This window comes from Zalophus californianus, chromosome 5 (genome assembly GCF_009762305.2).
Source record: "Zalophus californianus isolate mZalCal1 chromosome 5, mZalCal1.pri.v2, whole genome shotgun sequence".
Classification (NCBI taxonomy): domain Eukaryota; kingdom Metazoa; phylum Chordata; class Mammalia; order Carnivora; family Otariidae; genus Zalophus; species Zalophus californianus.
The window spans coordinates 123,237,777-123,264,796 of NC_045599.1; the positions used below are offsets into that span (position 1 = coordinate 123,237,777).

Below are 27,020 nucleotides of genomic sequence, written 5' to 3' on the forward strand. Positions count from 1 at the left end.
ATTTTTTTTCCCCAGAGGACATTTAGCAATGTCTGGAAACTATTTAGGGGGTCTCAACTGTGGGGGATGGGATGGAGGACTCAGGGGGTGAGGGACCACTGCTGATATCCATCCAGGGTAGAGGCCCTGGATGGTGCCAAACATCCTACAGTGCACAGAGCAGCCAGACCCACAGCGTCAGTGGTGCTCAGGCTGAGAAACACTACACCAGGATAGGGGGCAGTTCCTAAGGTAAGGCCTCTGGATCAAGGTTGGCCATAAACGGAGATGTCTTCTCTCTCTAAGCCAGATGGAACTTGTACTTGTTGAATCTCAATAAGGAAAAAAGTCCAGGGTACCAAGAGTCAGGCACCAGATAAAACATTTCATACACCCTGGGGCACCTGAGTGGCTCAGTCGTTGAGCATCTGCCTTCGGCTCAGGTCACAGTCCCAGCGTCCTGGGATCGAGTCCCGCGTGGGGCTCCCTGCTCGGCAGGGGGCCTGCTTCTCCCTCTCCCACTCCCCCTGCTTGTGTTCCTGCTCTCGCTGTCTCTCTCCCTGTCAAATAAATAAATAAAATCTTTCAAAAAAAAAAAAAAAACACGTCATACACCTTTTATTCACTTTATAAAATCTTGTCCTAGCAACATTCAAGTATTGCCCACGAACTAAGGGTCTTTGGCCCTTAGCCTAAAGGTAGGGGTCTTGAATCCAGTGTACAGTCTTTGTCTCCAAACACAGGAGGTTCTTTTAATAATTGTCAGTAAATGGTAAGGGGGTTGTCAGAAACCTTACAACCAGATCACTGCATGCTCCAATAAGTTCTGACTCTTCCTGCTGCTTTTCTCAGGGAGACACTGTGAATCTGTGGCGAAAGTCCATTATGACTTTGTTTTTGCTTTATTTGGGATCCAAGAAACAGTTTTCTCCTTAATCTAAACCGATGGGCCTGAAGGGCATTGCATATATTATGTATTTTCGCTCAAGGCAAATTTGCACCTTGTGAATGGATACAGAAATTTTAGCCCGCTCAGCTGAAAAATAATCATTCATAATCTATTATTTTTCTTTGTTCAGAGAAAAAAATTTATTGTATAACATTTGCTACAAAGTTTCATAATGAGGCATCCCCGAGAGCTGGCTAAATATACCATGTTTTGCCACGGTAAGGGCTGGTGACAGGGAATAACACAGGGCTGAGACTTCAGGACCAAGCAAGAGGGTGGGATCCCAATTATGGGGAAGGTTGGCTGAAGAGGTAAAAAATGAGGTAGGTCCTCATAGAATAAATCTACCAGCATTTTCTTTTAAATGCCCATTACCATGAACAATTACCTATAACTAGTCTTCCCAAAGCCTATTATTCTCCAACAGCTTTCATTTGCATAATACTTTGAACTTTCTTCTCTACATTTTTTTCTCTGTAGAGTTTTCATAATAATCCTGAGGTTGTCAGGGGAGGTATTACCTTCACTTTACAGAAAAAAGAAAAATGAGTGAAGCAAGTAAGACCATTTTATCTCTTTAGATTCTAGCAGAACTCTTTAGTTTCCAGTGGAACTAAACACAAGTTTCTCTGACTTTTATAAAACTCTATTTTTTTCACCATGCCACCTTACCTTGGCCTCTCCCCACATGCTCATCTCCACCCACATCATTTCCCCCATGACTGCAAAGCCCGTAAATCAACACCCTAACTTCAAAGCAAAACTAATCAATGAAACTCCTTAAGTTGCTATTGATCATCCGAATTTTTGAATTAAGAGTATGGAAGAGTAGAAATCAGTAATTAATATTTAAGAAGAGTTCTCAAAATGGCATGCTTTATTATATTGGTGATATTCTTCAGTCCCATGAACATTACGTATTTATTTACCATGCATCACCATTATTCTTCTAAGGGGTTCTGAGATAAATTGAATAGAGGTAATAGGAGGAAACACCCTTGTCATAGCAACAGATTTATAAACTGCTTCTACACAATCCAATCTAGAAAATCTCAACAAGTCTTATCAGCAGTCATATACAATCAGACTCCTTCATACATGAAAGTACAAGTACCCACAGTCATTAATTTATACCTGTTTTCTCATTTGAAGGACTCCCCCTTAAATTCTTAATGCCAGCAGAATTCCCTTGTATCACAAATGTTTCCGCCTCTTGCCTCGTAGGCATTTGAGATTCTCCAGAAGTGTTTAGGGAAATCCCCTAACTTGCACTCATTGAAAAAATATAAATCCAAACCAGCTGTAAATGATGTACAGTATACAATGAATTACTTTTTTATGTGAGCTAAGCATAGCACCCCTTCTGTGAAGGGAGCTTTCTTTTCTGGTCACCTGGTAAATGGGAACTGCCTATATGGTTCTAGATGCTGGCATGAAAACAGGCATCTCTAGGTGCTGCCAAAATACACATGATTTTTTTATTTCCCAGGCGATGACATTCCATCCATGAGAAGTTTTCATGTTTCTTGGCCGAAAAAAAAATTGGCTCATTCTAGACTAGACTGGCTGTCTCTGTAGTAGTGGAACCAAGTCAAAAGTTTTGAAACATTTCTTCCTTAGTTGTGCTTTAGACTGTGGAGCAGTTCCATTGTAACTTTCCAGATGGATCCAGCCAACTAGTCAGTTTGCTGTTCTGTAAAACAAAACCTTCAAAGTGGGGTATGCATACTGTGGGGGGCAAAAAGACTTTCTAAGGGGGAGACAGGTAAGTTTTAAGGTAATAGTTTCCTCAACTATTAGTGGCTTAACTAATCTATTGAACCAACAGTAAATCTTCGATTCCATACATACGTATTTTTCATAAACGTGAGAAGCTTAACAACCCCGTGGCATCCAAGTTGTGAAGCCCATTCTCCCCTCTCCAGTCCCCTTTTGTAATCACCTAACTTTCACCTTCCCAAAAGAAGAGTACCCCCCTCACCCACCTCGGTTTTACTCTGTGGTGGGAAAACCAAGAAACATTTCCAAATATTGGTGCTCAGCTGTACTCCAGTGCTTTGTAAGTCAACCCATCTCCAATTCTCTTTGAAAGATATTGTAATCAATTATCAGATAATGGGCTATACAAATAATTTTTAATGAAAGACTAATCTGTGATCTTTCTTTTTGGCACAAAACTCAGAAGATCAAAGAATCAAGTGACATTGCCATGACAAAATTCCTTCTATTCTTTTCCACTTATGTACATGAGCAAAGTTTCTCAGCATTTGTGTCTATAAAAATGGAAAGTAAGAATACAGTCGATCCTCAATCTTGTCTTTTTCTAGCAATAAGTAGTATTCATCTATGAAGGCAGGGACTAATCTCTTAATTAAAAAAGATGCCCCATTCATTTCACTGAGACACCTTTCCAAAAAAAAAAAAATGTTAACTATTTAAAACATTTTAATATATATACTGCTAATAGTTATAACTCAATCCAGAGGCGTTTTTAATTATTTAGACCTGATGATTAAAGGATACTTAATATTTTTAAAATTTTCAATTAATACCTTTTTGGTACAAAAAAGTATAAAAAAGTGATCCATTAAAACTTCCGAGCTAAAATAACATTACAAGAGGTTAAACTTCTGTGGTGGAAATGGAATAGAAGTATGAATTCAAGAATCAAAAGGGGGTAGGGACATATGGGAAATCTCTGTCTCTTTCACTCATTTTGCAAGGAACCTAAAACTGCTCTAAAAAATAAAATGTCTTTAAAAAGAAAAGAATAAAAAGGAATATCATAAAATGTCTAGTTGCTAAAGAAAGATAAACATTGCAGTGATTTGATACCCACCATCACTATGGCATTTATATTTCACTGGATTTATTTTAAAAAGAGGCAAAATAACTGTACTTTTAAGATGTAAATATTTATAGCATGCTGAGAAATTATATCCTTTGCAACTACTTAAACTTAAGATGAAAAATCTTAGATGTCACACTAACACTGTGCAGGCAGGCAAAATTTGTCATCATTTTTTCATAGAGTAGACAAGCAGAAAATCTGAAGACTACTACCCGAAATCATACCATACACATTTCTACCTCCAGGCTTTTGTGCACACCATTCCTCCCGCCCTTCCATCCCCATTCTGCAGCGCCCAAATCAAATCTTACTTCTTCTAATCTCTATTTATGACCCTGCCATGGGGTTTCTTCCTTTTGGGAACCTGTGCAGCACTTGCCTGTGCTACTCATTTGGCACATGTGTATTTGACCTTGGACTCTTTTTTGAAATTGGTGGTTATGTGTCCAACTCCCTAATTTGAATATAATTTTCGTGAGATCAAAGACTATGTATTAACTCTCTTAATATTACTCACTATTTACTACAAACACTACACTCTGTGTAGATATCATAGTCACCCAAGAGTTAATCATCATTATAAACAAAGATTACTGTCATTAGTCCCTGAAAGTGAAGAGGTACAGAGTCTCTGTTAATACAGATTTATGAAGGACAAGGTCACTCTAGAACAAAGAAAATGTACTGCAGGGCTTGTTTAAGAAACAAATGCAGATAATTTGTTTCCAGTGTTCCATGTCTTTGTATCAAAACCTTAGTCATACCAAAGGGGGAATAAAAAAGGTATTATTCATTTGCAATAGATGCAGGGATGGGTGAAGAAGTGAAGCTGAAATGTTAACCTACCATGAGGCATTAGGTGTTTGAGAAAGTAAACCAGATAATAATGTCTCTTTTTTCTTTCTTATTCAACTAAGCCTAATTTTTGGCCCTATGTTAAACTTTAGGGCCATAGCACTTCTCATGAAAGGTTCTGATAGAGCAAAAAGTCAGAAGTGGTTAACTATACAGTTAGCTCTGAGAAAGATATTCCTGAATTGGCTCCTTAACTTACCCTCCTTTAAAGTTGAGCTATAATGTCGTTTTCTTTGTAGATTCAACATTTATTAAGAATATGCCATTTGGAGGCACCTGGGTGGCTCAGTCAGTTAAGCATCTGATTTTGGCTCAGGTCGTGATCTCAGGGTCCTGGGATCAAGCCCTGCATTAGGCTCCCCGCTCCGTAGGGAGTCGGCTTGTCCCTCTGCCCATTTCCCCCACTCGAGCTCTCTCTCTCTCAAATAAATAAATAAAATCTTAAAAAAAAAAAAGAAGATGCCATTTATGTGAAGATGTTGTTTTTAACTAACCCAGTGGCAGTAAGGTAATCTTTCAATTATGTTTCTTGAAATATGGTTTGATATGAAATATGATTATGGTTTTAGAGTAAACCATCTACACCCTTTGACATATTACTCTTGAAACCAACATCTAGATTTATAATCCACTGGATTCACTGGAGTTTGGGATGTGGTCTAGATCCATGGAAGAATTTCTGCTTTTGTGTCAAACTCAGTTATAGATGTGCAGATCAAACCTCTATTTTGGCCTCCCTGGTCTGGAGCCATATATTCCAGACTAGACAGCAATGACCATTCTTCTGATTAACAGAAGTGTATTTTACAAAGAATGAACTGCTCCTTGTTCATACATTGCTTTTAGGTCTACAAATCAAACTTAACTTTTTTAAAGCTAAATAAGATTTCTGTTTCTGAATTAAAACTTGCCAAATAAAAATATTTTGCTGAGAGGAAAAAGTAGAACTTTTGAGAATGCCTTGTCAGGATGCTGAAATTTTTGTATTTCCCTTTGGAAAGTATAATAAAGTATAAGCCTGGAGGGAATGAGGTTCTTGACAAGCAATGAGACAGCTGGAGGAAAAGGCTTAAGTTTAAAGAGAATGGGGAGAGAAAGAGCCCCAATGTTGATTCATAGATTAAAAATTACATGCATATGTTATACTGCCCCCCTCGAGATGCTCCGTTCTCAAATAATTTAAATAGGGTACTACAGAGTTGGCTCTTAGCTCACTAAGGGAGGTTAGCTAAGAGTTACAGCAGTGGAGTTAAGACTCTAGGAGCCAGATGGTCCCTTGCTCCCTAGTTATTGCATTTCTTTCATTGTGCTCCCAACGATGCCCTAGTTGCCTGGAAGTTTATAAGGCCTTCCTAAGGTATGCTTGCTGCCAGAGACGTAAAGCAGAAGTGAGCAGACTCTTGCTTCTGTTCCTGATTATATCATGCATATATGGGGTGATGGGGACATGAGCCAAAGCTTTCTCTTTCCCAAGCTACAGAGGACTGCCTTGTATTAGCTCCTGGGATCTCCATATCTGATGTTACTCTTTCATTTTCAGCATCAACATCTTAGGGATGGATCCCCTAAGCACACCTTTTGACAATGAGTACTACAATGGACTCTGTGACCGCGTTAGGGATGGAAACACCTTGGTCTACTACCGCAGACCCTGGAACGTGGCTTCTCTGGCCTATGAAGTAAGTCTCCTCAGAAGCAAACATATTGCTCAGCTTTTAGCTGAAAAGCCACTTCAATAAATGTAACACTAAATAATGTGAAAAGTTCAGTAGAATAAGAATCTGATGGGAATATAAAATTGACTGAAAGAAGAGGAAGTGTAGCTTTGATCTCTTTAGAAAACATACAGTGGTCTACAGTCAACCCTCAGGAATGGGCGCCTAGTAATAGTTTTGGCAAATTCCTAGACTCCATTAAAAGAATCATCTAAAAGCCTGATAAAATAAAAATTAAATTAATGCTGATTTAAGTACTGGGTACACTGCTCATGCTATGTAAGCTCACTTTTTGCTAGCCTACAAATCAAAACTCATCTTGACATTGGTTTGTTCCTCAGCATTCCCCTAGGTAGATCCTGCTTGACTAATGTGAGTGGCTGTTTTCACTCACCTCAAACCCCTCTAGCCCTTGTTAAGCCATTTCCTAAAATGATTTTTGCTCTACCCAATGCCTCTCCAAACTTAACCACCTTCCTGAAAGTCACCTAAATTCTCTAGAACCATCCACAAACTGGACCCCTCCATTTAAAGGATCAATATTCGTCACCATTAGAGAGATTTTTTTGGTCTAAGCAAGATAAAAATAAAGAATAATAATTAGCTTATTCTGAACCAGGAGCTACAATAATCTGTTTTCTTCAATGGTCCCTTTGGTGACCCATAAAGTTTATTCAGTTTTCACAAAGTCTTTTATCACTGTGGTCACTTGCAACGGTTTCCAAAGCACATATACTTTTAAATAAATGTAGTTAATATTTCTTTTATTTTTAATAATGTTGTAAAACAGTCCCTGCTCATTGCAGCCTGAAGCGATCCTGCTCTCCCATGAATACTAAATATTTTAAAGTCTGGACTATTTGACTGGCATTTCTTTTACAAGTGACCACATTATCCTATTTTTTTTTTTTTTTTTGTACCTGTAAGTCCAGCATAGAATCATTTTCCCACAAATTTCGGGGACCGTGTTGGATTATTGATTTTTTCCCCCTCATGCCAGGTTTTTACCTTTTTTAAGCACATTTTTTGAAGGGAAGATGATCCTCTTTCTAAAGGTTATTACAAATGTTCCACTTTCTTAAAAAAAAATAGTCCAAAGATAAGGTGACCTTCGTCATTGCTGATGAAAGAAGGGTTGTTGACATCTTACTTTATTTGGTTTTTAGTTCTCAGGTCTGTGTCATACAGTTTTCCTGTCTTCGTCACTGAGACCAACCTCTTAGCTTCTCTCTAGGGGTAGGAATAGCTGTGAGTGACACAAGATGGTCGGGGCCAGGACCTTGCCCATGACTGATCTTGAAGCTACTTTTGGAGAGTAAATACACTGTTTTCTCTTATTTACAACCCTGGAAATAGATTGGTTTCTGTAGTCAGTATTTTGGATTTTACGAAGATGATGTGTTGCTTACCCCGTATATTACTTACACCCCCAGGGGAGTTGGGAGCAGCATCTCATAACCAAGCACATTAATATTTCTGTAGCAAAACTAACTGATCATCACACAAAGTGGGAGAAATGAAGACTCTAGTAAATTTTTATCAGTTCCAATCAGAATAATGCCTCCAAATGGGTCTTGGCATCAAGTTGATAAAAAGCAGACAGGGACTGTGGGCTTGGATGGTGAGTTGGTGTCAGCGGAGGAGTGCTGATGGAGTTGACTGGGGGCTTGCTGAAGTCCCTACATTACCTCCGTAGTGCTCCAGCTGCTGGTGCTCCCCTCACTCTCATCTGTGATGGTCCTGGGAAATAGCCAAATATGTTCCTACCATACATAAAAGAACATGAGCTTATTCAATGGAAATCTCTATTTTGACTTCTTAGAAAGAATTTCTTCCTACACCTTTTAATATCCAATGGAATAGTTTGCCTCCTTTTTTGTGTATTTTATTATAGGAACTGAAGGCAAGGAATGCATTTTATACTTCCTTACAGCCTGTTATACTAATACTCTACTCAATATGTGTGTATATAAGATGCTCAACAAATTTTTATTGGATGAATTAATTTTTTAAATCCTGTCTTAGTTACTCATCAACAGTAATTTACTGTCTTTTATGTTTTGAAATAATTCTACCAAACTATCAGTGTATGAGGAATATTTCGTACTAATAACATCTGACTCTGATACATTCACACTCCCTCAGTGCCTCTTCTCTCAAGAGTGGCTCTGGTTCTCTGGCTCCCCAGGACACAGTACATAGGTTGGAATCCCAGCTCCACTCTTAAGCAGCAGTGAGATCTTGGGCAAATTATTCTTCCTCATCCTGCCTCAGTTCCCTCATCTGTAAAATAGAAATACTGATGCCTATCTCGTAAAGATAAATGAGTCTAAAACACCCGGGAAGTTATTGGCACATAGCAAACACTCAATAAATATTTGCTATCATTCTTTTTTTTAAAGAATATAATTAGTAAAAGACTTTGCTACGATTCAATGTGTAATTAGCATTCACATTATAGGTCAAGGTCTACTGGCTATTTAATAAATCAGAAGTAATACTGAACCACTGAAGCCTGCAATTATGGGGAAGAAAACAGGGATGGTGTCATGTACAAATCAGTTCCTTTTCCCTTGTTCTTCTTTGGTCGTCTCCACTTTTGTTCTGGAAAGTAACAATTGGTAAATCAGGTTTCAGGTTTTCATTACCATTTTCTTTAAACCTGGGTCACCATGAATATGTAAGATTTAAGAGATCAACAAAGAATTGTAAAATGCACCTGGATTCTAGTTGTCCTTTCCCCAAATCCTGCCCAAATCCTGGGTGACTTTTATATCCTGTGGACTGCCAATAACTTTTTGTTGCCTCTTAACCTCTTGTGTCTGTTCTACTAGAGCCACTCACATTTGGAACCACATCCTTAGCTGTGTTCACTAGAACTGTGATGCATGTGGATTCCAAATACTGGGGAATCCAACGTTTAACCCTTTGCCTCACTGCACCTGGCCCATCTCTCAGCTCTCACTCTCACTTATGACCACAAACCTACTCTTGGACCCCATCAAGATCCAGTTCTTTGGCACTGGCTTTCCTCCCATTCCATCTTGCTCCTCCGGTTTTCAATTCCTTCCTATAATCAATCCAGATCCATTTTGACCACTCTTGATAATATTATCAATGCCCTTGACTTCTATTCCTTCTATAATCCAGAAACACTCCAACTTTTGATGAACCCTATTATTTTTCTGCCCCTCTTGTAAACTTGTACTGCTTAGAGAAATTCATAATGATATAAGAACTGGTGGCATTATAGCCTCACCTGGGGCCTCCACACAGCTCAGCTGGTCCACACCCCTCCCCCCAGGCTGCATTCCTCCCCAGTCCACACAGGGGTGGTTTAAAATTTCCAGCATCCCCCTCAAGCTCCTCATCTGACCATTCTGACCTTGAGCTCAGTAGATGGCATTAGCTTCAACTTGACAGAGAATACCCAAGCCTAGAAAAGAATTTTCTAGTTTTTTCTTAAGGTTGTCCTTGTGTACAAACTTACTTCTCACTCAGTCCACCCTTAACATCCTTCTATTCTGTCTCAGTAGAAAGTGTGTCTTTCCTTATGTTGGATTCCATGTCAAGTGCCTTGTTAATTATCCTCTTAAGCCTTCTCTCTCATCTTCTCCTCTCTCTCATCTTCCACCCTGCCCTTAATATATAAATAACTCCTCTCTCTCATCTTCCACCCTGCCCTTAATATATAAATAAATACTTCAAGACTCTCATTAAAAAAAACACAAACACAAGAAGGAAACACCCATCTCCACATACTCTTCTTATCTACATTTGATGTCTCAATTTTTGCATTTCCCATTAACTCCCTAACTATATTAGTTCACTAGGGCTGCCATAACAAATTATCAAGACTAGATGGTTCAAACAACAAAAATTTATTTTCTCACAATTTGAAAGGCTACAAGTCCGAGATCAGGTTTCTTCTGAGGCCTCTCTCCTTGGCTTGTAGATGCCATTTTTCCTGTATCTCCCCAGCCTCTTCCCTCTGTTTGAGTTCTAACCTCCTCTTTTTATAAAGGCACCAGTCATATTGGGTTAGAGCCCATTTTAATGACCTCATTTTAATTTAATTAACTCTCTGGTATTTGTATCTCCAAACACAATCACATTCTGAGGTACATGGGCTTTGGACTTACACACATGAATTTGGGGGGAACATAATACAGCCCACAACACCAAATCTCTATTACCTTCTTGCCCAAACTGCTTTTGCGAAAGTCCATCTTGAAGTTTCTTTTGAGCTCCCTTTACTTAGGACAGCCCCTAAATATAGGTCTTACCAGAGTTCTTACTTCACCTTGTTTCACTAGTCTCTGTCTACATATTCTCCTTGGGTTGATTTCATTCCCTCCTGTGGCTTCAATTTTCACCTCTAACCTAATGGCTTACAAATACTATATTACCAGCCCATGCCTCCCTCTGACCTGGATACCTATATGGCTAGTTGTGTGCAGTCATCACACAGTTAACATACCCAAAGCTGATATTCACTCTTAACACACAGTTCCCTGATTCTTGCTCTTGATTTCTTCACTTAACTGGATACAATGAAACAATGAAATAATATCTTCCTAATCACCAAATTCAAAATCTGGGAATCATCCTAAAGACTTTCTCTACAGACGCATCTCCCTCAAAGTCTACAGTATCCAATCAATCTCCAAGTTCCATTATTTCACAATGTCTCCTAAATCTGTCTCCTCTTCTCCATTCTCACTGCCATGGCCACGGCCTTAGGCACCTGTCATTTCTCAACTAGGCTGCTGTGAGTCTTCTTATCAGCTTAGGACCTCTAGTTTTGCTCAGTTTCAATTCATTCCACACACATCAGTATGAAGATAAATGATAAATCTGATCTTATCACTTAGCTGCTTATATTTAGTGAGTGTTTCCCTGTAGCCAGCAGGATAATAATCAATCTCTGTGGTAGGAAGAAAAAGGTCGTTCCTAACCTGGCTTTTGATTACCACTCCTCCCTCAGTTTTCTCTGAATTCTCTGTTTCGGTTAGATGCCCCACCTGTAAATTAATGCAATAGCCTCTGCTTCCCTTTCTGTTCTAGCATGTATTTTGTTGCATCATATATACCCTAAGTCAAGTTTCTAGTTATTTTATTTACTGTGCAATCCTGAGAAACTAACCTTGTATTCTTTGCTAAAAACAAATGATCACTGAATTAATAAATAAGTGCATGCAGTATATTAACAATCTTTTCTTTACTTTTTAAAATATTTATTTATTTATTTATTTCGGGGGGGGGAGAGCGATTGGGAGGGAAGGGAAGAGGAAGAGGGAGAGAGAGAATCCCAAGCAGACTCCCGGCTGAGTGTGGAGCTCCACCCAGGGCTCAATCACATGACCCTGAGATCATGACCTGAGCTGAAATCAGAAGTCAGCTGCTCAACCGACAGTGCTATCCAGGCACCCCAACAATGTTTTCCTTAAAAGCTCATGCGTCTAATGAAGGCAAGAGCCCATAATCAAGTAAATATTTAATTGGAATTTCCATTAAGATTGACAACAAAACAGAAAACAGAGGCTTAATAAACATTACAACTGTACTTTCTGCTGCAACTTGGGTCCATTTAGAAGCCCTGGCAGTGTATAGATCAGGTTTATTATGCACCTGCTGGTTTGTTTATTGTATATTGATGTTTCCTAGGAACAAAAGACTGGTCTATTTTGAAAGGAACTATGGTCTATGATAAACTAATATGAGTTCAAATTTGGAGTCACAGGCAGGAATCAAATAAGGAAGGTTCTCATATGCCATATTAAGTAATTTGGACATGATCCTGAGCATGAGAAGAGAGCCACTGAGGACAGCAACAGGGTCAAAGTTTCATTTTAAATCTTTGTATTTTATGGATATAAATTTCAAAGGACAAGACCAGAGAGGTAACAACAGAAGGAGGCTATTTCATGGTCCAAGAAGGAAATGATGAAAGACTAAACTGTTTATATAATAGTAGAGACTGAAAGGAAGAAAGGGAATCAGCATTTTTTTTTTAAATCTAGCATATTTAAGAACTAAAAGTTCACTAATGAATTGGCAACAGGGTAGCATATGGTCAATTGGCCAGTTCTGAATTAAGACTCCCTGGGTTTAAATTCTAAGTTCCTCCACTTATCATCCATGAGACATTAGGTAACTTATTTATCTTCCTGAATCTCAGTTTCTTATCATAGAGTGGAGTGGTAATAATACATACTTCATAAGATTTTGAAAAGGTTAAATGTGTTTAATAAGTGCAAAGTGCTTAGAACAATGTCTAGCCATAACAAAGAAAACTCGCCATGGATGTAAAGTATGGAGACAGAAAGTAAAAGGACACCCCCACTGGATGATAGGCCATCAAAAAAGACCTGGGAAGTCAGGGAGGGGGGAATCTGCCAAAAGAAGAGTCAAAGTCAATTCCAAGAAGATAATGATTTGAATTTTGATAATTTTGAGTGCAAGTGTCTGTGTGACATCTAGATGGAGTGATACTGAGAGAGTACATTATATAAATGTGCAGGGAGAGAGAGAGTCTAAATTGGGGGCAGAAATTTAGGAATCATCAGCATTAGATGGTCATTAAAATCTTGAGAGTGCTTGAGATCATCCAGGAAGTATACCATGAAAGAGAAAAGAACATAGAGAATGAAGTCCTAGAGCACATTAACATTTAAGATACAAGCACAGAAAATGATCCATTGAAGATAATGGAAAAGAACCATATTTGTTACTGATTACGAAATTTCAAATTACCCCAAAATTTAGTAGCTAAAGGGTTGGGAGTGTGGGGATGGCTTCCCTCAGTACCTTGGCTGAGGGTGGCTCATGAGCTGGCAGTCAGTCTGCTCTTTCCAGGTTCCTTCTCTCAATTAGTGAGAGATGTCTTGAATAATCATAATAAATAACACATGCTTTCATTGTCTATCTGTACAAAGTCTTAGTTGCATCCTTAACAGTTTTCCCTTTTTACTTTCTATTTCCAGTTGCTCTCCCACCTTTTCCTTTCAATTTGAACTCTACAATATTTATTGGTTGTATTCTATCTCTTCCACCCCCAGTTCCAGAAATCATGTGTCTTTCTTTTCAAGAAGCATCAGTTGTATAAACCTTTAAACAAGAGAGCTTGAACTGTCCCCTATAATATGCATGGCCTTCCGGAACACGCAAGCCCCTTGGCTGTCTCTCTAATTTCATCTTCTCCATGTCTGTTTATTTTGGTTTTCATAAAGAAACTTGCTTCTATCCTTGCGTCATCCTGCTTTCTATAATCTTGCCACTTGGCCTCTCTTCAAAGATTTTTTGCTCTCTCTTCATGATGATTCCCAATATTGGTCCATCTCTAACTGCCTGTCATGGAACTCAGACTTCTTTTTGGAGTGACCCCACCTTCACTGTTTCAGACTCTACTTACTACTGTCATCCCAGCAGTCAGACAGGACCATTCAACAGCATCCTAACAGATACCCTGACCAATATTCTCTTACACCTGCCAGCAATCCTCCACACTGCTAAGCTGATCTCTGCCAGTGCCTCTTTCTTCCTAGCCATGTCAGGAATAAGTGCAGGTGCCTACAAATTACACCACATTTATCTTGCTGCCAATTAGCACACAGTAAGCTAGGAAGAGCTCGGCCTTCCAGGAGAGTTAGGAAATACTTCCCTGGTGCCATTTTGCTCGGCTCTGGCCCTTTTCAGCTTTAAAGACTGAGTAGAATTGTGTTCAGTGGCTCCTATTAGAGTAGGCAGTTAGGTTCTAACAGGATACCTGGAAGTCAGCAAGAAGGAAGTCATGGTCCACTATCGGGAAGGTCAGAGGCCTACACTGCCGCGCTCCACAAGAAGCTGGAGCAAACCAGACAGGCCCAAGATGGCAGGTGCCATGACAGGAAACCTCTGACCAAATTAGGGAGAAAAAGTGCAAAGCCCTGCTTCCCGCCCCCATAAACATTCCACCCCCTAGTTAACAACTGTCAGTAAAAGATAGAAACCCAACCCCCAGGGTGCACAGCTCTCTCCCAAGCTCACCTGCTCTCCTATCTCGAGAGTGTACTTTTCGATTTAATAAACTTAACCATTTGTGACCCTCATCAACTGTGCTGAGTGTCTGTCCTCGAATTCTTTCCCGAGTCATGACCAAGAACCTTCAGGGACTCATTCCAGATGGGCTGGGCTGAGGCCCTAGAGCCCAGGGTCTCCCCAGTTCACCCAGCAACACTTCCACTAGCCTTAGATCTCAAGGCAACAGAAAGCCTATTCATTTTTCAAGGCCAAGTTCAAGGCAACCTTTTCCATGAGTCCTTTATTTTACTAGCTAGAATTTGTCAAGCCCTCTTTGGCAGTGTAGCATAAGAATTAACAGCTCGGCCCTAGAATCAGACTTTCTGGGTTTCAATGCTAGCTGTGTGAGCTCAAACAAATTTCCTAACCTGTGTTTTCTTATTGGTAAAATGGGGATAATTACAGAAATTATCTTAAAGGTAAGAAATTAAATGTTTTATTCTACATAAACCACTTTTAACAGCCCTGGCACAGAGTAAGCACTCAATAAATACTAGTTTTTATTGTTAGCTGTATTAAAGTTAATAAATTTTTGTTAGCATCTACTATATGCCAGGCACTTTATTAAGTGGTGAGGCTATAGTGGATGTGTAGATATAAGACAGACATGTTCCCTGACTTTTTGGAGCTTACCATCAGAAAGTCTATTAAATAAACAATCATAAAAGAAAAGGTTTTTCATTTTGTTTTATTTTTTTAAAGATTTGTTTATTTATCTGAGAGAGAGCATGCAGAGGGTAGGGGGCAAAGGGAGAGAGAGTCTTAAGCAGATTCCACACTGAGTGCAGAGCCCGATGCAGGGCTCAATCTCAGGACCCTGAGATCATGACCTAAGCCGAAACCAAGAGTTGGACGCTTAACCAACTGCATCACCCAGGCGCCCTGCATTTTGTTTTATTTTAAGAGACATGAGAGCTTATAGAAAACAGATTTGCTAGTCTGTGGGATTAGGAAAGACCCTTCCCTGCTGAAAAAGTAATATTTAAGCTAAGACTTGAAATAGGAGTAGGAATTAACCACGTCAAGCCTTAGAGTGTGTATATGTGAGAGAATGTGTATGTGTTTGGTTTATGGGGAGTGGCGGAGGCAAATGTCAGAGAACATTCCAGAAAGTAAAGCAGCATAAAAGGGCCCTGTGGTGGGAAGAAGCACAGGCTGTGAAAATAAAAAATGTGTCTAAAGGGCTGGAGTACAGTCAGGAAGAGATTAACTTGGAATAAGTCTAGTTTAGACTTTATCTTAAAGGCAGTGGGAAGACTGAAAGATTTTAAGCAGGGAAGTGATGTGGTTAGGTTACTCACCCCCTTCATATTGAGCACTCTTCCCAGCATGCCTAGATTTAATGAAAATTATACACATTTTTTATATATATTCCCATTAGATGGTAAGTTTAGTTTCCTTGTCTGAGTCCATTCAGGCCAGTATAACAAAATACCAGAGACAGGGTAGCTTAGAAAGAAAAAAAAACAGAAATTTATTTCTCACAATTCTGGAGATGAGAACATCAGAAGTTCTGGAAGTCCAAGATCAGAGTGCTAGTCTCGTTGAGTTAGGGCTCTCTTTTGGGCTACAGACTTCTTGCATCCTCATATGGTGGAAGGGGCTAGAGAGTTCTGTGGGGTCACTTTTATGACAGCACTAATCTCATTCATGAAGACTCTTCCCAAAGACCCCCCTCCTACCATTGAAATGGTCATTAGGATTTTAACATATGGATTTTGTGAAGGGACATAAGGGACATAAACATTCAGACCATAGCATTTCCTGTGCAGAACAGCTCCCCACTGTATGCGGATCCAGTCTGTGCTGACTGAAGAGATGGGTGGCTCCTTCTCAGACAAGAGTTACAACCTATTGCAGAGAACCTCTGGGAAGAGTTTCACCACTGAGATTAACAAACTTCCCACTGATACCTGACAACTGTCAAGTTGGCTAAGAACTCTTTTTTCTTTTTTTATTTTATTATTATGTTATGTTAATCACCATACATCACATCATTAGTTTTTGATGTAGTGTTCCATGATTCATTGTTTGTGCATAACACCCAGTGCTCCATGCAGAACGTGCCCTCTTAAATACCCATCACTAGGCTAACCCCTTTCTCCGCATCCCCGCCAACATCTGTCATTTCCTGACTTGTTAATTTTAGCCATTCTGACTGGTGTGAGGTGGTATCTCATTGAGGTTTTGATTTGGATTTCCCTGATGCCAAGGGATGTTGAGCACTTTTTCATGTGTCTGTTGGCCACTTGGATGTCTTCTTTGGAAAAATATCTGTTCATGTCTTCTGCCCATTTCTTGATTGGATCATTTGTTCTTTGGGTGTTGAGTTTAAGAAGTTCTTTATAGATTTTGGATACTAGCCCTTTATCTGATATGTCATTTGCAAATATCTTCTCCCATTCTGTCGGTTGTCTTTTGGTTTTGTGGCTAAGAATTCTTTAATTGAAAGTTTAGTATTTTTAATTTTTAACTAGGTTGTTTAGTTCAGGGTGTTTTGTTCCCCCATGCAAACATGAAAGTGGTAAAAAAAAAAAAGTCAAAAAGTCTGAACATCGCCGAAGATTATTCAAGGAAATATAAGCCTGCTCCCTCTCCAGATTTCTATTTCACAGTTCCCCTTCTCAAGGGCAAACACTTAGCTTTGTCGATTTTTCTGGTAATTTTCTGTGCACATAAAGACCTTTCTTCGCTTGCTTGCTTTCCTAGTCTTTTTTTTTTTTAGTTTTTTATTATTTATTTCTTTATGTATGTATGTATTAACGGACAGGAGAGTGTAAAGTTTCAGAGTGCAGAGCTCGTCTTAACCTTTCTGCTTAAATTAATAAACATGCATAAAATATTCAAAGCAGTGCTGGCCCAGAAGCCTTCAGTCAGTGTTGGCTTTATCATTTCTTTCTTTCTTTCTTTTTTTACACAAATGGAAGTATATTGTGCATCTGTTATGCAAATTGCTCTTTAATTATTAACATATTAACATTTGAAAGTTTGCTATGTTCTAAGCCCTTCATATGCATTATCTCATTTCATTATCTTCTAACAGCGTTTGGGCTATGTATGGTGAGCATCTCTTTTTCATAGACTAGGAATCAGACGCAGAGAGAGATTACTGTGTCCTGTCCTCAGTCATGGAGTCTGTATCAGAGCCCAGCGATGTCACTTCAGTGCTTCACTCTTAACTCCTTTGCTCAAATACCTTTCAAATAATTGCTTGTTTTTTCTTTCATCTGTGTTTATTTGGGGTGGTTTTTTTGTATGTTGTTTTTCACAGCATTTCATCATTCTCTTTTAGACCAAAGCCGATAAAAATTTCAGAACTGAATATTATGAAGAACAGATGGAGTCATTCAAAAGAATTGTCCAAGAGAAGACATCAAATTTTAATGCAGATATAACTTTAAAATTCACACCTACCGAAGCAATTGAAAAGTCTGGCAAAAAAAACTTCAGTCTTACAAATGCTGAGGGTAAATTTCGATTTACATATTCCAAAAATGAAACTTACCAACTGCTCTTGTCACATTCTTCTGAAAAGGTAAGACCAAACACTTAATATAGAGGATATAATGGGATATTTTTCAAACTAACCAAACCCCCTCTTTTAAGTTTAAGTGTTTGGACCAGATAGAGTTCACTGGAGAGAAAGAAAAAATAATACTCAGCAAATCCCCAAATATGTAGCTAGGAGGTGAGGAAGAAGAATGCTAACTGAAGAAAGGGCCTTGGGATCTGCAGTATATGAGGGGGTGAGATATTTGGTGGTGATAAACAGAGAACAAACGTATTAAGAACTCGGAACATACTTTTGGACTGAGACTGTGGTAATAGACTATTGAATTTATACCATCTTCAGAATGACAATGAAGAATCAGACTGAGGAATTCAGTCTGATTCTTCATTGCAGTATCTTACACTGATGACAACTTACTGGAAAGCGTCTCTAAAGTAGATGCCATGAAATTGTACACATTGCATATGACATTGGTCTGCTTACTTTGTAATTATACCTTAATTTAAGCTTTGAAAATGTGTTTTTTAATATTTAATCCAGATTTAGAATTTTGTTTCATCACCTTTGAAATATAGGAAACACTTTCTGTAATCAGTATGATGCTGGTAAAATGTTCATTCTTCCTTTTCTGATAACATAGTCACCTGTTTAGATATGCTCTCCTTTAAAAATAATAATAATTCACACTTAGTATTTATATTATGCCTAATCATACAATTGTTTTGGAGGGCTCTGTACCTTGTCTCTATATAAATATGCATACCCATCCATACTATGCAGTTGGAAAATCCTTTAAATCATACAACAAATATTTAATGTGGATTTCTTATGTGGCCAGGCACTGTTCCAGGGGCTTAGAATACATTTGTGAACCAAACTAAAAAGGATTCCTGTCCTCAGGGAGCTGGAAGTTCAGCAGGGAGAGATAGACAAAATAAACGTAATAGCAAAAGAGTGAGATATATAGTATTTAGAAAGTGATAAGTGCTATGGAATAAAACAAAAAGTAGAATAACACAAGGGAAATCAGGAGTGCTGGGCAGGTGGCAATATTAAAAAGAAAGTCCAGGGTAGACTTCATTAAGGAAATGAAATCTGAATGAAGATTTGAAGGAGAAGAAATAGCCAAATAGTCATAGTTGGGATGATGTACCTGGCAGAAGGAACTGTTAGAGACAAGTCTTTAAGGTGGGAACATATCTGCCCATTGGGCCAAGGGAACCAGGAGAACGGGTTAGAAAGTTTATCCTGAACCAGATCATGAAGGGCCTCACAGCCTGTTCTGAGTTTAGCTTTTTCTCTGAGTGACATGAGAAGTCAGTAGAATTTTTGAATAGAAGATTGACATATGCTAATTTATTTTAAATGAGAAGAAATTATGAGAGTGAAGAGCAAAAGGAAGAAGGTTTGTTGAAAACTATTGCAGGAATCCAGGTGTGTGCAGATGGTTGGAACAGGTATAGAGTCAAGCATGAGTCTAAGGTATAAACAACTGGAAGGATGGAGCTGCTACTAACTGAGATAGAGAAAACTTTCGGTAGAGCAGGTTGAGAGAATAAAAACAATAATTCAATTGTAGTCAGATTAAGTTTGAGATGTCTGTTAGACATTCATTTGGAGATGTTAAGTAGGAAGTTGATGTTATAAGTCTGGAGTTTGACAAAAAGATCTGGGATTGAGCTGTAAGTTTGGGAGTTGTTTGTATGTAGATGGTGCTTACAGTCATAAGGTTTCGTGTGACCGCCAAGAATTAATGTAAATAGAAAAGAGAAGATCCAAGACTAAACTCAAGGAACTTCGATAGAAAGAGGTCTGGCGAAAGAGGAAGAACCAGCAGAGGACAGCAAGGTGTGGCAAATATAATGCCCTAGAACCTCACTACTCAAGGTGTGGTCCATGGATCAGCAACATTAGCATCACCAGGAAGCTAAGACCTCAGCCTCTGACCCAGACCTACTGAATTAGAATTGCATTTTAACAAGATTCTATGGGTGATTTGTCTACACTTTACAGTTTGAGAAGAACTGCCCTAGAAGAAAAGAATCCGTATCAAGGAGAAAGGAGTAATGAACTGGGTCAAACGTGCGAATATGTCAAAGAAGAAGGACTAAGAAGTAACTGCTGCTGGCTTTAGCATTGTGAAGGTCATTGGTGACCTTGACAAGAGAAGTTTTGCTGAAGTAGTGAGGAAAGCTGCATGATTGAATTAGATTTAAGAGAAAATAGAAAGAGAGGAATTGAAAACAGCCAGTACAGAATTTTTTTTAAAGGAATTTTGCTTCTAATGAAGGCAAGGAAATTGGTAGCAAGTGATTAGACAAGTGAGGCCGAGAGATTTTGTTTTTATTATCTAAGATGGAAGGAACAACTTTATATTTGGATGGAAATGATCTAAGATCTACCTCTGAAATAAGTTGAGCCAAAGAATGTTAACGCTCTCTGACAAGTTATACCTCCTAATTTTAGCAACAATGAAGAGGAGTCCAAATATGTTTTGTGCATGTTTGAGACTCCACTGAGAATTATTATGCAAGTCATCAGAAGGCAAATTCGTTGTTGAAGACTGAATCACTGACCATCACCCACAGCCATACAATGTGAACAGTTGTGCTTCTAAAACACAGAAAGTTTGGTGTGATGTTCATATACACCAAGATATACTTTTAAAAAATAATAAAATGTTTTCAACTTCTATGCAATCAACATGTGTTAACCACTACTATAGCAGGAGCAACTTAAATGAACCATCTACAAATCATAGGTGTACATTGTAGTTTAGTTTTGACTGGGACAGTCTGTGGCATTGAAACACATAGTTCTTTGTCACTGCCTCAGTTTTCTCCTGGAAATTTAAGCCATCATACCTAGGAATGCTTAACTATTCACTCATTTAGCTTGCATTTCTTAAAATGTTGTTTATCCTATCTTTGTTATAAAAAATTGAAAGGACTTAGAGGAAGGAGCAGGGAGATCTGAGACCTAGGTTTGTAGTACCAATCACTGCCAAAGACTATTTTTGTTATTTGGAGCAAATAACTTGATACCTTTGGATCAGAGTTTCCTCATCTGCAAAATGAGAAGATTGGGCTCCATATAGAATGTCTACATTTCCTTCCATTTGCCAACATTTTACAATCAACTTAGTGGGGTATAACTTACAAATGATAATGCAAATAACAAATATTTTAAGCCTGTAGTTCCATGAGTTTTGACTTTTGTATCCACCTGTGTGACCACCTTGTCAAACAAGACATAGAACATTTCCATCACTTCAAGAAAATTCCCTCATGCCCTTTTCAGTCAATCCCCTACTGCCTGAGAGGCAACCACTTTTCAGATTTCTCTGACCATAGCTTAATTTCACCTGGTCTAGAACTTCATGTAAGTGAAATCATACAGTACATACTCTTTTGTGTCTGACTCTTTTCACTCAGCGTAATATTTTTGAGATGTATTTATGTTGTTGCGTGTATCGGTAGTTTGTTCCTTTTTATTGCTAATTAGTAGTACTTTTTGTGAACATACCACAATTTGTTGATCAGTTCTTCTATTTCTGGACATTTCAGTGGTTTCTAGTTTTAAGCTCTTCTGACTAACGTTGCTCTAAAAGTCTCGTACAGATCTCTTTGTGGACTATTTTGTCACTGATCGTAGGTAACTATGTAGAGGTGGAATTGCTGACCACAGGGTAGATGTGTGTTTACTTTTACAAGAAATTGTCAAGCAGTTCTCCACAGTGATTAGGCCATTGTACATTCCCACCAGCAGTGCTTGAGAGTTCCGATTGCTGCCCATCTTCATCAACAGTTGGGACTAACCACATTTTGAGTTTGCCATCCTACTGGGTTAAAGTGGTCATCTAGGGTCACTGCTAAAACATTTGTTGCCTGGGGAAGTTCTAAATTTTGTGATTTTTTATTTTTGTGATTTTTAAATTTTGTGATTTTTAAATTTGAAATAGTGGTGATGAAACTCATATTTTTTTTCTTCTGTTCTACAATCAAGGAAAAAGTGTTTCTGCATATGAAAGGAATAATTCATCTGGGGAGATTTGTGATGAGAAATCGGGATGTCATGCTGACAACAACTTTCTTGGATGACATAAAAGCTCTGCCAACTACCTATGCAAAGGGGGAATATTTTGCATTTTTGGAAACCTATGGAACCCACTATAGTAGCTCTGGGTCTCTAGGAGGATTCTATGAACTAATATATGTTTTGGATAAAGCATCCATGAAAGAGAAAGGTATACCTAGAAATAGTGTTCTAACTTCTAATGTTGTTTTAACCAATCATTATTCCTATTGCTAATCTCTTTCAGTGGTTAAGTGTTTTAAAATAAAGTCCTGCTTCTTTGAGAGAACTCTCTCTCCGCCCTTTGGCATCTAAAACCCTATCAGACAGCAAATTGACTTCTACCTCAAACTAGATGACTTGGTCATGCATTATTGAGAAATGCACAAAATTGTACTGTAATTTAATATCAGTTGGTGATGCTGCTTCTAGTGACATACTACTTAAAAGGTGAAAAAAGTACAAGAGACATAATTTACATAACCTATTTCTTAATCAATAAACTGGTTCAATTATATGTATGACAATTATCTTCCAAAGGATTCTTCAGTATTGGAAGGAAAATATTTTTCTCTATTTTCCTTTAAGGAGGAGGAAGAAAGTAATGTTAAGATTGTATAAGTCTGGTGTCTTAAAGCAAGGGTAGAAAAATCAGCTTTACCTCATCTTATGACACGTCTAATCATAGGGTGGTAGTTGAATTGGGTCCATGTTGAGTAGATATCTGACCACACTTGGAACATGGAAAGAAGGCCATGGTCGATCATCAATGTCTGCCACATGTACAGGAAAAACCTATGTACTACATGGTTACCATACTGGCCTAACAGCTTTATCTAAGCCTTTTAAGAATAAAGTAGATGCAAAGTGACTGTGTTAATCAGTTTTAATTATTTATTTTGTGAGTAATTATTTCTAGTTATAATGTTCCTTAAAGAGGAGGTAGGCGCCAACATAGCTCCTTTCTCTGTCCTCAGCGTTCTTCAGTATGTCTCTTAGGGCAGGAAGTGTTGGCAAAAACCTTTTCTGTGGCTCCTTCCCTATAGCTTCTATCTGTGTCAAGTGAAGAATGTGATATGGCTATGAGCTTGAAGTCTGACATTGACCCCATAGGTGGTAAGCACTTTATAGACAAAACAAATATGACCTGGCCAGAACAAATTGCTCCTGATGCCTCAGTCTTAAGCAAGGAGAAACACTGCCAGGGGGAGTGAAATATGAGGTTATTTGGATTATACTGCCTTACAGGGCTATATATAGAATGATGAAGTCTCATGAGTCCTGCCTGGTAGGCTATTTTGATAGACATCACATGGGCGAGGGACACACGAGGGCTATGTCTTGAGTGACCTGAAAATCAGAAGAGAAAGGCTCAACAAGGATGATCAAAACACAAGGAACAATTCAGGCTAAGAGTTGCTTTGGTAAAAAAAGTTCCATGGGCCAAAATTTTTAATCTTGGATAACTCAGACCTACCCACTTAAATTTACTTAGCATCTGGCCTTAGTAGACAAGGATCATTAGGTCAGTTCTGGTATCTTTGAGAGGGAAGTCATCTTTCTCACTTCTTCACTAGCAATACCTGAAGACCAGGCCATGTCCTCCACCTAGATTTGGGATGTCCAGACCCTGTCTGAACATGAAAAGTTCCACAGCGAAGGTAGAGAAGCTAAGTTCATTGGGATCACTTAGGTATTTTCATCCCCAGCTTCAGAATCAAAGTCTTTATGCTTCTTAGGTTACAGCTGGAAATCTAGTATTCTGGATTTCTAGCATGGTCTTCCATTTTTATCCTCCCTCTCCCTTTCTCATGGGAAAAGACACCTGATATTTCTCAAGTTCTCACTAGTTGTGGGTACACAAAAAATATTTGTTGAGTCAATGAATGCCTGAATGCCCCAGATCCCTACTTCTAAATTCCACCATGAAACACTGGGTTTAACTTAACTTCTCCCTTTCCTTTTTCATAAAGCATTTTGGCATGTGTGTGTGTACGATTTGAAATGATAAATAAGAGCAAAAACTACATGGTCAATGAACTGAGGCAGTTTACCCTTAAAATAAAATTATTATTCTCTCTTCTAAACAGATAATAAATTATATGTTTGAATTAAATATTAGGATTTTTCTTCCTAATAACTGTGGCATCCACACACCACAGTTAGTCAGCTTCCAAGACTGCTATCTACTAAGTAACATTCATAGGACCAAAACAAAATTGTCATCTATATAAGCCATCTGCTCAAAGCAATAACTAGCTACCTTAATAATGAAGAGTCTTCCAAAGAGGATCAAGAGATGTTGATGCATCCCACGACCAAATTATGAAGTCAATATAGAGAAGTGCTTAACAACCAGACGACCCTGGTTCAAATACTAACTTGGCTAATTGCTGAATTCCATTGGCAGATTACTTACGTGCTCTGCCATTCCATATCCTTATCTGTAAAATGCGGACAATAATAGAACCTACCTCAAAAGACCAATGTGAGGATTAAATTAATTAATGCATACAAAATGCTTAGAAAGATGTTGTGTATATGATAAGTATTCAGTATATGTTAGATGTCAGTGTCTCCCTGCCATGTTATTAGAGGTGAAGGACTTTACTATAACTGCCCTATTCTGACTTCTGTCCCTTTCAAACAAGGAGCAAATTTCTATGTCCTTTGGTATTAAGTTGACAAGCAAATTCAAAAGGAGGCTGCTAGATTCTAATATGAGGACAAATCAGGGCAGATATGACCTTGCATTTGAGCTCAGTAATAATATGTAGGAATCCCAGTAAGTACGCTTCTTACAAAATAGCAAAATTGGAATTTATTTGTGATGTTGATAAACATTATTTAACAATTTTCAACTAAATACATTAAACAGGTATTGAACTAAGGGATATACAGAGATGCCTCGGGTTTAATCTGGATGTTTCTCTGAAAGCTGGAGTTGAAGTCAAGGGAGAAATTAATAAAAATGATTGTTTAAAGAGGGGTGAAGGTAGAACTGGTAAGTATGACCTAACTCAATCCTTAAAAAAAAAGGAGGGGCGTTGTCAATGAGCAGTACTCTGTCACTGTAAACTCTCCTTATTGTCTATCCTCTTTATTTAAAAAAAAACTTAGAGTGCTTCAAAATTATTTTATCTTTATAGTGGTTTCCAAACCATTATAAACACAAGTAACCCATGGACATGTGTTCATTGGAATCACCATTGTAAGGTCACACAGCATGCAGCTCTGGGAAAGGCTTTTACGCCATGGTCATTGTAGATTTCATATTTATCATGGCAATGGTAGAAGGCCAATGGTAGAGAAATGTCTTCAAGAAAGATCTCCTTTTTTCTCCCCAATTTTAACACAGCTTCCGAATAGGCTAGTGACAGGACCCTGTGTGACCTTTAAGAAAGGAGAGACCAAAACCATTCCTTCCACCTGACTCAAAACCCCCAATCCACCTTCATCTAATGAGTCAAAAGGTACAAACTTCCAGTTATAAGATAAATAAATACTGGAGATGTAATATACAACAAGATGACTAGTTAACAGTACCATGTGATATGTTTGAAAGTAATTAAGAGAGTAGATACCAAAATTTTTCATCCCAGGAAAAAATAAAGTTTTTGTAAACTCTATGAGGTGATGCATGTTAACTAAACTTATTGTGGTAATCATTTTGCAATATATGTATATGTCAAGTCATTAAGCTGTACACCTTAAACTTTTACAGTGTGTCAATATATCTCAATAAAATTGGGGGGGAAAGAAATCCCAATTCATCCTTAACATTCAATCAGTGCATAACCTTTTTAAGAATATAAATATCTTTGGTAAAAATGTTGCTTGTTTTGGTAATATTTAGCAGATTTACAAGCATGAGGTAGTTCTGGAGTTCTCAGTTTTTACTCTAATCTAATCTGAGAGTATTTTCAGACATACAAATGGTTGAGGCTCACCTCTAAAGAATCAAATGATAGTGGGGAGGCAGAGAGAAGAAAGCCTGATATTTTTAAAAGCATACCAACCGCTAACGTATGGCCATGACTGGAAACCGTTAATGAAGTGCAAAGAAAACTGAACTTGCCATAAAATGTCCTAGTTTCAATATTTACCCCTTAAGCTAGTCTTGGGCTAGTCACTCCACCTGTCTGAGTCTCAGTTTTCTCATTTATAAAAATGAAACAGGATAAACAACAACTCCTTGAAATTCCTTTCCAGTTTGAAAAATTTACAACTCTCTAAGATTCACAAGTTTTGTTAAAAGTGGTTTAGTCTAGAGAGATTGAAGGAGAGCAATAAGTAGGAATGTGGGATGGAAAAAAATTTTGCTTTTCACCTGATTCTTTTTTATATGTTTTGATTATTCATAATATTATAATAGTTTAAAACAAACCTATATAAAATGTAATTATGAAGGTAAGTCTGAAACAAAAAAGGTATAGTGTAGCCCAAAGTCATGTGTGCATGTGCATAAGTGATGAACTTGGAATCATCAATGTATCTCAATCGTCATGCTGTTTTTATTTTTTTAAGACAGTTAAAGTCTTCCATTGGCTACTAATAAAAATTGGTCTTGGAGATTTGGGGTAAAAAAAATTATATAAATAAAATTCAATAAATGTACTAGATGATACTTTATGAAAGGGTTCAATAAGTATTCATCAAATGTCACAGAACTATAAAGGCTTCACTTATATCATCTTCTCTTCTCAGTAAACATCAGTCAAGATGGCATCATAGATGACGTTATTTCACTCATAAGAGGAGGGACCCAAAAATACGCATATGAACTGAAAGAGAAGCTTCTCAAAGGAGCCAAGACGGTTGATATGAGTGACTTTGTAAATTGGGCCACTTCCTTAAATGATGCTCCAGTGCTCATAAACCAAAAAGTAAGGAATGTTTATTTTCAAATAGGAGATTTTTACATTTTCTTATTCAGCGTAACCGTGGGTTCAGATGAACAGTTAACTTCATCTGAAAGAGATGTAAGCATTCCAACGCACTGCTATCTCATCCCCAGAAAGAAGC

General features: G+C 38.1%; 1 protein-coding gene and 1 long non-coding RNA gene across 5 annotated transcripts in view; one reads left to right on the forward strand and one right to left on the reverse strand.

Moving 5' to 3' along the window:
- The window catches only part of C9 (complement C9), a 53,963-nt gene that overhangs the window by 15,832 nt on the left and 11,111 nt on the right, over positions 1-27,020 (forward strand). For all 4 annotated transcript variants that reach the window (XM_027606473.1, XM_027606471.1, XM_027606472.2 and 1 more), the window contains 5 exons: positions 6,175-6,313; positions 17,703-17,945; positions 21,927-22,167; positions 24,874-24,999; positions 26,703-26,881. In XM_027606473.1, the coding sequence (XP_027462274.1) occupies positions 6,175-6,313; positions 17,703-17,945; positions 21,927-22,167; positions 24,874-24,999; positions 26,703-26,881 (928 nt within the window). The remainder of the gene's footprint in view (positions 1-6,174; positions 6,314-17,702; positions 17,946-21,926; positions 22,168-24,873; positions 25,000-26,702; positions 26,882-27,020) is intronic.
- On the reverse strand, positions 7,888-9,590 carry LOC113929526. The gene is made up of 3 exons (XR_003522228.2): positions 9,069-9,590; positions 8,856-8,953; positions 7,888-8,112 (listed from the first exon to the last, which is right to left on the reverse strand). It is a non-coding gene; the product is annotated as an uncharacterized LOC113929526 (long non-coding RNA).